General features: G+C 44.3%; 1 protein-coding gene across 1 annotated transcript in view; it reads left to right on the top strand.

The window, feature by feature from the left end:
• Window positions 1-15,333, top strand: part of LOC308111358 (teneurin-3) — a gene marked incomplete at its 5' end in the record, with an annotated part of 187,682 nt that overhangs the window by 156,433 nt on the left and 15,916 nt on the right. The window contains 2 exons of the mRNA XM_080466222.1: window positions 2,415-2,647; window positions 4,951-5,105. Of these exons, the coding sequence (XP_080322348.1) occupies window positions 2,415-2,647; window positions 4,951-5,105 (388 nt within the window). The remainder of the gene's footprint in view (window positions 1-2,414; window positions 2,648-4,950; window positions 5,106-15,333) is intronic.

Here is a 15,333-nt window from a genome sequence, read left to right as displayed (position 1 = left end):
TGGCCGGTGTTGAGTGAGGTACCATTAAGCCGGAGTACAACCACCGGCCGTGTTTACGAGCGCACTGTAAAGGCCGCTATTCTTCATGTTAACTGCCTCTTGTTTTGAGCTTTTTAATGATACTTAAGTACCTGCGATGCATCAACTCTGGCTTCATTCAGTAGTTTGTACATTTCTCAAGTTTGTCAAAATGCAAAATTCTAGTCGAATTGGATTGTTGTGTATTTTAGTAAGCTTACATATCAGGCATGTAAAGTCTCTCAGTTTGTGCTGTATTTGCTTTATAATCTGTCAGAAGTTACATTCTAGCTATTTATCTGATTCCATTTAACAATGAATGAAAAACAGTCGCCAATTAACCACAAAGTTGTTTTGGGGAATTAAAACTGGCTCTTGAACCAGTGATCCTCTCGCTGTGAGGCGACAGGGCTAACCACTGCACTGCCATCTCTTCACTGCACAGGAAACAGGCGCCATGAGCCGCTGCACTTTGTTAACATAAAGCCGTCATCGCGGTCATTTGGGAGGAATTCTCTCCGCAGGGGAGCGAAAACAAATGAAATGATCTGGCACACAAAGTTGTCATTTCTGTTTCGTAAAGTGCCCCCCCCCCCCCCCCCCCCCCCCCCCCTTCACTGCACTGCTATCCTCTTCATATTGTTGTTGGGTTTTTTTGGCTTCTGTCTTTTTGAGAAATCTCTGTTTTCTCTTTTTCTTCCTGAAAGACTCTGTCCTTTATTTTCTCCTTCAGTTCATTCTCATTCTACACGACAACATTGCTCCTCATGTAAAATTGATAATAAGGTTTATTTTTCATGGGTTACACTTAATTTGAAATTTATATTCTGCATTTAGGAAATAACATTCTTAATGACAGCCTAAATACGAAGATCACAACCCGACTGACTGCTGCTATTAATTCAATGAAAAATGACGCCACCCTGAAGCAGCTCCTGTGATGTCATCACACCTGAAGTGAAGCATGATCACCTGCTGCCTCTCGCTTCTAAGTTTCACTGTGAATATCTTTTTCTCCAAAGTGTTTCTCGTCTTGACACCTTTGAAAATCTTCCTCGCTGTTGAAACGTAATGAAATCTATTCTTTATGATGTTCTTAGGACTGAATGTTTTTTCTGAGCGTTTCATCAGAGTTCACTCAGGGTTTACAGGTGGATGTTTTTCACATTCACAGGGGTGTCAAACATAAGGCCCGTGGGCCAAAACCGGCCCACGATCAAACCCCCAGAATGCAACAGCTCCAGGAGAAGTTCTCTGGACCTTTCACTGCGTTCTGCACCAGAAGGTTTCAGATTGAAACTATGAAACAAAAGAATCATGTTTTTTGGGCCTAAACGGATTAAAAGTTAACAAACTTTGCAAACATCAGACAGAAAAAAGTCATAAATACAGTTAAATGGCAAAATGGCTCAACAGCGCCACCTGCAAAACTGAGAAAATCCAGCGCCTGCATCACGTTTCACCACAGCTTTGAAATTGGAAACACGTGTGTAACACACAACGAAGTCTCAACAGGAAGTCGGCCATTTTGTAAAATATAGTAAGTTTTATGTCAAGATTGGACCGATTTTCTATCAGAATTAGTTTTAGTTCAGTTACATTCATACAAACAGCAAATCCTTACAAACATTAGGAGAAGAAAAGAACCGGCTGCAGCTTGTTCTACAGATCCTGGAGCATCGAAGGATTCCTAACAAAGATCAGGAATCATCACAAAACTAATGATGGTTTAAGTTAGAAATCACTTTATAGATGATAAGGGTTAGGGTTAGAAGTAAATATCAATTTAACAATTCACAGCATAACATCTTCAACTCTTTTGAAAACACAGAGAATTCCACCTTCTCAGTTCCTCATTCCTGAACCTCCCTGATCAAACTGGCTCATCTGTATTTAACATTTCAACATTTTAACATTAACAATTAACACCCCCCTTAGATAATGAAGGGCCTTTCTTTGAAACATCCTTTTTGAATACCATCTGGAATGCTAGTATTCATCAGACGGAACATGATTTCCAATGTTTTTAAATATGTAATATCCAGAAATGTTAATGATTGTATGAAAGGTTGATTGGTGGAATCCTGGCGTCCAGCTCTAGTCAGGATCCCACTTTCTCTTTTCTGCAGTTTGATTATTGAATCCAAGTTAGTTTTATATGAATTTCCACACAATAAGTCGTGTTTGGTTTGTGAAAATTAAGACGTTTTCATCACGTATCTTCTGCACAACAAAGGAAACATTTCAAGTTTAAGTTTAAAGGTTATTAGGGCTTTATTTTACCCTGAAGTAAGAAGTGATTGACGCCCCTTCCTGAGACGTCCTCAGTAAAAAAGAAGTTAGAAAATCACTTTCTGCAGACGCGTGTTTTAACCAAGTTTTGATCTTGAACGCAGCAACAACCCGGCACACCGGTATTACCTGGCAACCGACCCGGTGACGGGACAGCTGTACGTATCAGACACCAACTCCAGAAGGATCTACCGACCCAAAACCATGAGCGGCACCAAGGATCTGCAGTCCAACGCCGAGGTGGTGGCGGGGACGGGCGAACACTGTCTGCCCTTCGACGAGAACCAGTGTGGTGACGGAGGCAAAGCTCCGGAGGCGTCGCTCACCGGACCCAAAGGTACCGTTTCACTCTAATGAAGACGCTGCACTCACAGAGAGGGACGGGACTTGGTGATGGATTTCACTCAGCAGTGGCAACTGCTAGAGTGAGATTTATGAGCTGTGGGATCTGTGCCAACTGCTAAAACACTTTCACAACCTGAAAAGAAGAGGGTGGTCCACAGGAACGAGAAAACAGAACACTGGACTGTGACTGGTTGTGAAAAGTCTGAGGCTCAGTGGGTGAAGTGGCTTGGTTTCCTGTGCAGACGTTGGCGGTTCGATCCCCTATCTTGTGCTGTAAAGGGTTCCCCCAGGCCCCCAGGCGCCTTGCATGACATCGTTCCCCACTGATGTGACGGTTTGTGAATGACTGTGTGCAAACAGCTGGAACAGTCTGATTAATGTGAGTACTGAAGCTGAGAAAAGCACAAGAACAACCTCAATAAATGGTGCTCCGACACTCAAAGTGCTACTTTTTGGAAACGGTTCCCAAGGTGGAACTTTTTGAAAACACTCAGGAGACGCTACTACTGGTGTCTGGTTCTGCACATGCTCAGTCGCTGGACAACAAGCGATGCATTTTCACTGAAGCTTTGTGTAAACAGGGCCTGAGCCTTTTTATTTCTCTGTTATGTAAGGAACATGCCTTTGTGGGATGAGCAGCCCAGCTGAGGTTGTGTGTTGATATTTTCCCTCCACATGCTGATTATCTGCTGCTCATCCCCTAAATGCACATTAACACTTTCCAACAGTATTACAGTTCAGTTCCATTGTTAAAACTAGCAAGTCATCAAATGATAAAAGATGCACATTTCATAATCTGTCATATTTAAACCTCCTTTACAGCCAATATATATTTCTGAAGGTTTCTTTGGTTTTTGGAGACCAAGTGATGTAAAAGTTCCTGAACAGCTCCACACGAGCAGATTCCTGCTGCGCCTCTTGTCCACATTCAAATTGAACATTTGTTGCCATGATTGCTCACTTTTCCATAACTTTCATCTTCTGGAAGAAAAGGCAGGGATGAATTGTCTTACGCTGGTTGTTTCCCGCTCTGAATGCCAACTGTAATAGCTCAGCTTCAGATGGGTGATTAAGGCTTGAGTGAAGGCAATCTGAGGGAGCGCCTCTAATGATGGAGTGGGTGGAAGCCGAGACCGGAGAAGAAACAGCAGATGGCTGCTTTTTCTTTTTCTTTTTTTTCTCTTCCTCTCAGACATTTGCTGAACTCTTCTCAAATGTGACACTTTTCATCTGTCTGAGATTCTCAGACTGTCAAATAGCCAGCTCCGAGGATCCACCCTGGGCTCCCTGGGCTCCTCAATGTTTCAGCAGAAAAGCAATCTAGTGCAGACCTCGCCACAGGTCAAAGCAAACCACTCACCTTCCATCCAAGCTTTTAAAGACTTCATTGAAGAAGAAATCTCGCTTCTGGGGCACAGAAGTGAAGTTATGGCTTTTCTGAGGACATCTTAATACATTCAAAATCTGAAGAACAAACATTGACGAGCAGTCCTACAGGGTGAGAAACGCTACCGGATGTTAAAACCAAAGAGAGGCAGATAAACAGCCTCCCTGTTGTGGCTGAAGTCCCACTGGAGCAGGTCTCTATTAGTGACCGGGAGTGATGTGGAGGCTGCCGTAGAACCTTTAATGTATATTTTCCCCGTGTGGGACAAATACTGTAGCTGCAGCAGCTCCGCTCCGGCTTCCAACTTGGAAATCTGTGCCGACTCTCAATCACCGAGACAATTTAGTCCACAGTCGTCACCAAGGCAACTGCCCGTCTTTCACCTCGCTCATGCAAACGTGTGCAAAACTGTCATTTTCATTCTCTTGCTTATTTATTCCTCAAACGGTGCGAGATTGGTGATGATTGCAGACCTCCCAAAAAAAAATCCCCTCAGAGCGTCACTCATTGACTCCCAAGGTCCTTTTTAGACGTGTGTGTGTGTGTGTGTGTGTGTGTGTGTGTGTGTGTGTGTGTGTGTGTGGGGGGGGGGGGGGGTCACAAGATAAGCCAAGTGCATATATACCGGATGAATACAGCCTTTCCCACTTCTGCCTGAGAAATTATTTAATACCAGAAAAGCAGCCTGTGAATTATTGATGGCTGTGCTTTTTGCAGTGACCTGAATAATGGGAAGGCAAGCTTGACACATGTATCCGTCGTGTTCTGTCCACTGAGTCATGCAAGCAAAGATGCAGCATATCTTTCAGGTTTTTCCTGTTATCACAAGCCTTTCTTTCCTCCCACCTTTGCCCCCCCCCCCCCCCCCCCCCCATCGCCTCCACCACCCTCCCACCTGCTTTCAACAGGCATCGCTGTGGACAAGAACGGCCTGATTTATTTCGTTGACGGCACCACCATCAGGAAGGTGGACCAGAACGGCATCCTCTCCACCTTCCTGGGCTCTAACGACCTGACATCAGCGCGGCCTCTGACCTGCGACAACAGCATGGACGTCAATCAGGTGCGTTGAACACAAACGGCTGCCAACAGGGTGTCACAGCGCCACCTTGTGCCTCCACCCTCCCTAACCCCTCCTGTCTGTCCGACATGCTGAGGTTTAAAGCCACACTCAGTACTCAAAGCAATATTTAGTACCTAGAATGTGTCTGCTCCAGACGGATGAGATGGAGGAGAAGTTTTATTCCCAAGGATTGGAGGGTTTTGGACCAGGGGTCTCAAACACGAGGCCTTCGGGCCAAAAGCGGCTCCAATCCGGCCGCCAAGCAAATAGTCCACATTTCAAGGAAAAGAACGATTTTTTTTAACAAAATTCTTCAGAGTCGCAGACACAAACAAACCCTGAGACCCGGGCTGAGATATCAGTGATGCTGGCGTGACGCCATGCTGCCAGGGTGAGATTGTAAAAACATGAATAATGCAGCAGCAAGTTTTATTTTAACATTTGACTGTATTTTGCACCAGAAGGCTTTCATTGAAATTGGCTTTATGTTGAGGTTGATTCTTGCTGGTAATTGTTCGGTTTTGTGAAAATATCTGCATGTCGTCACGTATACTCACACAATAAAGAAAAAGCTTTGAAGTATTGATTTAAAGGTTTTTATGGTACTATTCCAGCTTGATTTCTCCCGGTGGCTCAGCTGTATATTCAGCAGTTTTGCACAAACTACATTCACACAGAAATAAATGCACTTTGCAGTCATAAGCAGTAGGATACTTTTCTTTTTAAGAGTAACATAAGTGCATCCTTTTTTTTTTCCTTTTTAATTTCACTTCACCATTTATGTGATTATTAAAAGTCCCAAACTCTGAAGGAAGAAGAGCCTTTGCATGCTGCTCACTCGGCCTGAAACCTCCTGCAATTAAATTCTGAAATTGCAAAGACTGATCTCTTTCTGGGACTTTAAATAATTGCTGTAGAAACGGTACGCCGTCTTCTGGCTGCTAATATTTGATGGTACTTGAAATCCGGGTGTTTTTGAAGTATTGAAAGTTGTGTTACTTGGGTTTAGGTTGTGTCTTCACTATTTTGGACGTTATCTTTAAAATGTATTATTATCGCTAATTTGCTTTTGATGTTTTTTGCTTTTTGCTGATTCTGCTGTGACGTTGATGCTCATTTGAGTTTTTATGCACTTGTTGAAAAAAGATTGTTAATGCCTATTATCTGTTTAATTAAATATGAAATGGAAAATAGTAATTTAGTAGATCTGCATCGTGGAAGAAGTGTCTGCATGAGTGACTGAGTGAGGAAAGAACATAGCTCAGACTGTTTGGGGTTTTTTTGCTCTCAGCTCAACAAGAGTACAACGTTTTCTCTGGAAGTACAGCAGGAAAATATGTGCTGGAAGAAGGATGTGATTTAGTAGGAAGTGGAGAGATGAAGTGTTTATTGAGGAGATGAGTTTTCAGGTCACGGCAGATGATATGGAGGGAAGAATAATTACTCAGTTTGGGGGGCTTGTTTTGATGTAGCTGGAGCTGAATTAGTGTTCAGTGTTCCACTAGAAATTCTCAGGATTGAGGAAAAACCAGCACCCGACATGAAAATGAAGTTTCTGCTGCAGCGCCTGAAGACGGCCGGCTTTGTCCGACACAATTCTACTCTTGCAAACGAGGCGACATGAAACCAGCGGCTCGTCCTCACGCAGGAGAATTCCAATACAGGGACAGAGCGTCCTGCATTTAAACCTTTAGAACCTCCTTTATCCTAGGAACCACTGATGCTTCCTTTAGAACCTCCTTTAGCCTAGGAACCACTGATGCTTCCTTTAGAACCTCCTTTAGCCTAGGAACCACTGATGCTTCCTTTAGAACCTCCTTTAGCCTAGGAACCACTGACGCTTCCTTTAGAACCTCCTTTAACCTAGGAACCACTGACGTTTCCTTTAGAACCTCCTTTAGCCTAGGAACCACTGACGCTTCCTTTAGAACCTCCTTTAGCCTAGGAACCACTGACGCCTCCTTTAGAACCTCCTTTAACCTAGGAACCACTGACGTTTCCTTTAGAACCTCCTTTAGCCTAGGAACCACTGACGCTTCCTTTAGAACCTCCTTTAGCCTAGGAACCACTGACGCTTCCTTTAGAACCTCCTTTAGCCTAGGAACCACTGACGGTTCCTTTAGAACCTCCTTTATCCTAGGAACCACTGATGCCTCCTTTAGAACCTCCTTTAGCCTAGGAACCACTGATGCTTCCTTTAGAACCTCCTTTAGCCTAGGAACCACTGACGGTTCCTTTAGAACCTCCTTTATCCTAGGAACCACTGATGCCTCCTTTAGAACCTCCTTTAGCCTAGGAACCACTGATGCTTCCTTTAGAACCTCCTTTAGCCTAGGAACCACTGATGCTTCCTTTACCAAAGGAGACCAGCTCATGTTCCCCCACAATTCCTTGCAGCGACAACATTTAAAGGAACCCGCTCATCGGAGGAAGTAGGAATGTTCTGGGTGTTGTAGAACCAACACAGTAAAGTCCAGTTGTAGTGCAGCCTGTTCTCACTCTGATTGGTTCTTTATTCACCTGCCAGCCGTTTCCCTTTAGGTCCTCTGTTCCTTTGATTTACATTCAAACCTGAGATGTTTAACATTAGATCAGAGGTTAGAACCTCAGTGGAACGTGAGAGGAACCACCTTTATACTACTTTTATCACATTTGTTCTTTTTTCACCACGACAGACGTCACTGACCTTCAAACGTATTATTACGCCACCTAGTGGAAGTGTGGTCTGATTGTCAAAACAATGTGATCGCCTTTCCTAACTGCTTTAGGAAGACTCCTGACACCTTTCACTAACTCTTTTAGGAAGCCTCTTAACACCTTTCCTAACTCCTTTAGGAAGCATCCTAACTCCTTTCACTAACTCCTTTAGGAAGCCTCCTAACTCCTTTCCTAACTCTTTTAGGAAGCCTCCTAACACCTTTCCTTAACTCCTTTAGGAAGCCTCCTAACACCTTTCCTAACTCCTTTAGGAAGCCTCTTAACTCCTTTCCTAACTCCTTTAGGAAGCATCCTAACTCCTTTCCTAACTCCTTTAGGAAGCCTCTTAACTCCTTTCCTAACTCCTTTAGGAAGCATCCTAACTCCTTTCCTAACTCCTTTAGGAAGCCTCCTAACACCTTTCCTTAACCCAGTGACATCATCCAGGGAGTTAAGGAGAAGTGGATAGGAAAGGAGAAAGGAGAGACTATTAGGAAGCACCCATAGCCTTCGCATATCATTTGCATATGGAGAATAAATGAAGTTTTATGGCGTTTAAGAAGTATTCGGTACATGTTATGGGTAAGTAGCTAAAGTTTAGCACTTGTACTCGTCCTTTAAAGAAGTGGTATCGATGCATCCCTCATTAATATGTTCCCCCACCGCGGAGTTTGGTTTTATCTTTAATCTTATGAAAGTGGACACCTTCACACCAGCTCCCATATTCTGCTCCAGAGTGAATCTGTGAGTCGTTCACAGAGAAATTGCAGGAGGATCAGCTTTTCTTCTCACCTCTTGTGTTTGTGCGGCAGACAAAAGTGTTTTTGTCGTTTTTAACTAACCAATTTACATTTTAATTAGATTTCTAATGTTTTAATGCAGATCGGCTTGCAGGAAAGAAAAGCGTACAAGGGTACAAACAAAACGCTGCCAAAGTAGAAAGGAAAGACGGCGGGAGTCAAAACAGAATGACCCCAGAAACAGCCCAACTTTTTCCTATGGAGGGGCAGGAAGGGTTAGAAATACCCCTCAGAAACACCGAGGGGCAGAAATTAGAGACAGCATGAGGACAATTCTAACGTCAACAGCAGAGAAAGCAATCAGAGTGTGTGTGTGTGTGTGTGTGTGTGTGTGTGTGTGTGTGTGTGTGTGTGTGTGTGTGTGTGTGTGTGTGTGTGTGTGTGTGTGTGTGTGTGTGTGTGTGTGTGTGCGTGTGTGTGTGTGGTGAACACACGCAGGATGAAGCTTGTCAGTTTGGTTCATTTGGACCAGTACCGGCCTGTTTTGGAGGGACTGGGATCCTCGGGCGTCCGAACCACAGAGCTGGCTCGCCGTGCGTTCACTCCCCGCTCACCGTTCACTCCCGGCTCACCGTTCACTCCCGGCTCGCCGTGCGTTCACTCCCGGCTCACCGTTCACTCCCGGCTCGCCGTTCACTCCCCGCTCGCCGTTCACTCCCCGCTCGCCGTTCACTCCCGGCTCGCCGTTCACTCCCGGCTCGCCGTTCACTCCCGGCTCACCGTTCACTCCCGGCTCGCCGTTCACTCCCGGCTCGCCGTTCACTCCCCGCTCACCGTTCACTCCCCGCTCACCGTTCACTCCCGGCTCGCCATGCGTTCACTCCCGGCTCACCGTTCACTCCCCGCTCACCGTTCACTCCCGGCTCACCGTTCACTCCCGGCTCACCGTTCACTCCCCGCTCACCGTTCACTCCCGGCTCACCGTTCACTCCCGGCTCACACTTCACTCCCGGCTCGCCGTTCACTCCCGGCTGTCTTATAGGCAGCGTGTTTTATTAGAATTCAGCCGGAGTGTTTTGACAGTCTTAATGACACGCTATGTGTTTGAGGCCTGGCCGGTCCAATAAGACTTTTATAAGCAGATTGTAAAGACCGGCCGGGGTTATAGTTTTGGATCATAACGTATACTTAGTATTCTTTTTACCAAGACGTGGTTAATGTGGCTGTCATTTTCAGTTTGTGAATATTTTCTATATTTTCTAGCTCCTTGGTTTTTCACAGCTGAGATTCTTTCTGAGTTTCAAGGCTGTTCGGTCCAAATGGAGCAAGAAAAGCAAACAGAACCGCAAGATCAGCACATTCACACATGAGCTGATTTTCTTTGTACATAACATTGTATAAACATGATATGTGATCATGTTGGAAGGTACTGTTATAACAACATGATTAATGTGGAAGACTATAACCCATATAACCCTTTTCTAATTCTAACATTTGTTTTTCCATCACATGTAAGTCTGAAGAAACAAAAACAGTTTAGAAGCTCCAGTTTGGTGATGCTTCAGATTTCTGCTCTTAGAATTTATATATAAATATATATATGGATGGATGGATGGATGGATGGATGGATGGATGGATGGATGGATGGATGGATGGATGGATGGATGGATGGATGGATGGATGGATGGATGGATGGATGGATGGATGGATGGATGGATGGATGGATGGATGGATGGATAGATAGATAGATAGATAGATAGATAGATAGATAGATAGATAGATAGATAGATAGATAGATAGATAGATAGATAGATAGATAGATAGATAGATAGATAGATAGATAGATAGATAGATAGATAGATAGATAGATAGATACACGGTACTTGGCACAGAGTTAACATTTTGTCTTCAAGGTTTATGGATTGAAAAGCTGTGAAAACTGCCACGTTTATTGATTTGTACACTTTTAAAAAAAGGTCTATTTTGTGACGGCGAGACGACTGGGTCAAACATGTCTGAAAGTGCAGCTCTCCTGGTTTGTTCTGTGCGTATCAAAAGTAGTCTGAGGAAAGAAAAGCCGAAACGACGTCGGGGTCACAGACTGCTGAAGTTCATTGAGACTGACTCTGTGTGGTTCAGTTTCAACAGAAGAGTCTGCAGAAGTTAAAGGTTTCTAATACACCGCGCTTTCTTTGCAAGTAGTGATTCTATGTTTGGAAAGCTTTACTAAAGAAAGGGCAAAACAATCCTGCAGCTAACATGTCTACTGAACAGGTTCAGTGGGAATCAGGCTTGTGAATTAAAGTTTTTCTCTTGCCTCCATGTCCAATGTGGATTTGAATTGTTTTTGTGATTTAATAAAAGTCAACTCAGTTCTAAATATAAAGAAATCAGGTCGCCGAATGACTCATCAATGAAAGATCCAAAGATATGTATTCCAGAAGAATGTTCTTGTTTTCATTTCTAACAGCGCCAGTCCGCCCTTCATCTGGGTCTGTGTGATCATTAAATAGTTCCTGTAGGTCTTTACTACTCGGTGGCTCACCCTGGGCTGTCCTGTGTTCCAGGTGATCTTGGAGTGGCCCACAGACCTCGCCGTCAGCCCTATGGACAACTCGCTGTATGTCCTGGACAACAACATCGTGCTGCGCATCACGGAGAACGGTCAAGTGAGCATCGCGGCTGGCCGACCCGTCCACTGCCCTCTGGCTGGCCTGGAGCGCGGCGTCGCCGGCGGTCAAAGGGCGCAGTTAACACCTCTGGAATCTGCTGTTTCCATCTCTGTGTCGTACCACGGCGCCATCTACATCGCGGAGACAGATGAGAGGAAGATGAGCAGGATCCGGAAGGTTTCTGTGGATGGCGAGATAACGCATTTGGCCGGGGCTCCCTCCGACTGCGACTGCAAGAACGACGCCAACTGCGACTGTTACCAGACAGGCGACGGCTATGCCAAAGACGCCAGGCTCAACGCCCCATCGTCTCTGGTGGCGGCGCCGGACGGAACTCTGTACGTGGCGGACCTCGGCAACATCCGCATCCGGGCCATCTCTCGGAACGGGCCAACTTTGATTTCCAACACATACGAGGTGGCGTCTCCCGACGCCCAGGAGCTCTACGTGTTCGACAGCAACGGCACCCACCAGCACACCGCCAGCCTGCTGACCGGTGACCTGAAGTACAGCTTCAGCTACAGCACGGAGAACGACATCACGGCCGTCACCGACAGCAGCGGGAACACTCTCCGGATCCGCAGGGATCCCAATCGCATGCCGGTGCGGATCGTCGCCCCCGACAACCAGGTCATCTGGCTGACCATGGGCACCAACGGAGGGCTGAAGACCCTCACGGCTCAGGGTCAGGAACTGGTGCTTCTTACCTACCATGGCAACAACGGCCTGCTGGCCACCAAAACCTCAGAAATCGGCTGGACCACTTTCTATGAGTAAGTACAATAACAAGAATAGCATTCTATTTAAATCTCTGTGTCGTGATTTACCAGTTATTCCAGGCTTAATGAATCCGGAGGAAGCCCACATTGGCAATTAAAACACACCACCTACTTTGTGCATTCTAATAAAAACCTTGTAAACAAAAGTGCTTTGCGCTCTGGCAGAAAATGCTATTTATTTAGGAATTTTAAAAAAAAGACAATTCCCTGGTTCTTGGGGATGAGAGTACGGTATTAGAATCCCTGTAGCTGAAAAGGTTTAATCAACAAATTATTTTAGCTCATTTCCCTTTACTTTACTAATATTTTCATAAAGTAAAACCTGGAATTATGAGGTGCTCAGACGGAAATGTTTGCTGCGAGTGTGTGATCCGGTACGTGCTCTTTCAAGTCTCGGTTTACTCTATAATTGGTAACCACACATACCTGCAAACTGCTTCAGGGGGCACATTTAATTGAAACCTAATTATAAAATATGCCTCAGATCTCTAAAGTAGCCTAGTTTGACTTTATTAACTTGATGTTCATAAAGTATGTTACATTTCTCTTTTTATTCTTTTTTTTTTTTAAAGGAATATGTATCATGTCTTGGTTTATATGGGGAGATAAATATTTGAACAGCTCACATAAGAATGCAGCTCTGCCCAATATGACATAATGAACATTACGTCTCTCTAAAGGCCGTTTATGTGACATTTTCAAGTGAAATCAAAAAAATTCGGTTGCATTTAGGGTGTCTGTTTGCACGACATTGGTGCTCAGAGCTGCTAAAAATGCAACTTTTTGAAAGTTGAGCCCAAGGTGGCACTTTTCAAAAATGCTCCAACTTCCATCTCCTTGTTTGAAAACAACACTTTGTGGAAACGCTTGGGTTCAGTCCCGATGAGACGATGAAAACACTGAACTTCTCACACACTCCACGGCACATGTGTTGAACTCCAGGCCTCGAGGGCCGCAGCCCTGCACGTTCTCCATGTCTCCCAGCTTCAACACAGCTGATTGCAATGAGCAGCTCGTTCTCTGGCTTTGTGCTGAATGTGGTGATGAACCATCAGGACATTCAGGGGAGGGAGACATTGAAAACGTGCAGGGCTGCGGCCCACGAGGATCTGAGTTTGACACCCCTGCTCCACGGCCATAGTAACTCGTAGTTCTGCACATGCTCAGTAGAGCCAATCAGAACAAATGTTTCCTCTGTGGAGTCATGAGTCAATATTCTCCTGGACTTGGTACTTTTATTTTGACAGTCACCATGATAACAATCCATCTTGGTGGTCTGTGTTCTCCCAGTGTTGATGTTTAGGGTGGATAGTTCCCTCCTGTATGTGTGTGTGTGGTTTCATTAAAAAAACAGCAAACAGCGCCCACTCGTGGCCTGGCAGACTAACTGCATAATTTCAGTGTTTTTGCTGATGCCGTGACATAAAAGTGAAACTTTAGTCAAACGAAAAGTCAAAAATGATGAGTTTAATGGGGCCTTAATGCTGTACAACAACACACTGATCCATAGATTGATTGATAGATACTTTATCAATCATCTTTTCAGCAGCTTACATACAAACAAAAAGACAAAACAGGCAGGTTAGTAACAAGATTAAATTAATATTAAAAGTTAGTATATACTGCAAAAAACCTTGCTGTACAATACTATATCATTTTAAAGGAGCCATATTATCTTTTCAACACTTTCACAACAATTTCTTGTTGGTCTAAAAACGTTGTATTCAAAGTTTATTGCTCCAAATCCAGCTTTTCCTGGATTTTCCTCCATTTCAGTATAAGAGTCAGTATTTACACATTTCATGGCACAGAGATGTAAAGTGGGTTAGGGTTAGGTCGTAAGGAAGCAGTTGTAATACAATCATATTGTATCAGTTGCAATGTGATCAAGACTGCGCCCCCCCCCCCCCCCCGATGAGTCGTCCAGTCTGATGGCGAGGGGGATGAAGAGTTCATGAGCAGCTCTGAAACCTGAACACACTCCTCTGCCTGGCTGGCTGTTGTCCAGGATAGGAGACAGAGAAATTGTGTTTAAATGCTCACATTAAAAAACAAAATAAATCAAAGTTTGAAAAATTGACCAAGCACGTTTTATTATGAAAGCCGTCTTGACTTTCTATTACAGCACTTTGTTTTGTGAGCAGAGCCTCTGATTGAATTCTTCTCCCATGTGTAATTCGCTGTCATGTCACATTACGCCATGAAGGATCTGCTCACTATAACTAAAAAAAGCAAAGCATTCAGTTGAGATTATGATGACACATCAATCATCCAAATAATTGAATTCATTACAAGACTGTGGTTTTTCTTTTTAATATGAAACTGATAGCTGATGAGATGTGTCACTCTCCCATATTAAATATTTGGATTGTGCCTTCAGCTCTTCACTTGCACTGCAAAAATTGAACATATAAAGAAAAAACCCAGAAAATCTGACATTTTAATTAGGAGGAAGTCGATGGCCTGACTCGACCAGTATAACTGAATACCGTGTGGCACTGAGAACATTCATACATGACCAATGCTTTGTCATTTCCAAACAGTTACGACAGTGAGGGACGCCTAATGAACGTGACGTTCCCCACCGGAATGGTGAATAACTTGTACACGGACATGTACAGTGCTCTGACGGTGGACATCGAGAGCTCCATGAACGAGGAGGAAATCAGCATCACCACCAACACCTCCACCATCCGCTCCTTCTACACGCTGTCCCAGGGTCAGCCCTTTTTGTTCGCCGTTATTTGTCATTGTTTCAGGGGTCAGCTGGGCAATGTTGAGTAAGCTTAAGTCGTGTATCATTACAACTCAGAAGGCCTGACAGACGACAGTGTAAATGATTACTCTCTCAGTGTGTGGCTTTGGCTGTCAGGGAGAAGCATCAACCTTTGTAATGGAGGGTTTTCTAGTCTCTGCCAGAGCCAGATGGTACCGATTGGTACCAAAGAGGTTCAGGTGGAAAAACAAGAAGCTGAGAGTAACAACAAATATCAACTTTAAAAAATACTATTGGGAGAACTTCGTTGACTCATGAAACTCTACCAATATGAGAGCATCATTTCCTCACGATGGTGAAAACATCCAGATATGTAACTATGTTTGCTACTTTAGGACTTTAACCTTTTACCAACCTTGAAGTAGATTCAGAAGTTCATCACACCACAGGATAATGTCTGCACAAGAGGGTAAAAGTTGCAGCAGGACTGTGAACCTCAGTGGGGAAATGAATCGAAATACCAAATACAGAATAGCCTCTGAAAATAAAAATCCACCCTTTAGAGGGAAACGGCCAGAGACCAGCTCTGAATCCACTCCTGAGTGATCCTAAAGGTGCTGTTTA

The sequence above is a fragment of the Lipophrys pholis genome (genome assembly GCF_963383615.2).
Source record: "Lipophrys pholis genome assembly, chromosome: 6".
NCBI lineage: Eukaryota > Metazoa > Chordata > Actinopteri > Blenniiformes > Blenniidae > Lipophrys > Lipophrys pholis.
The sequence above is the reverse complement of the archived record's forward strand: the minus strand, read 5'-3'. Positions and strand labels throughout refer to the sequence as shown.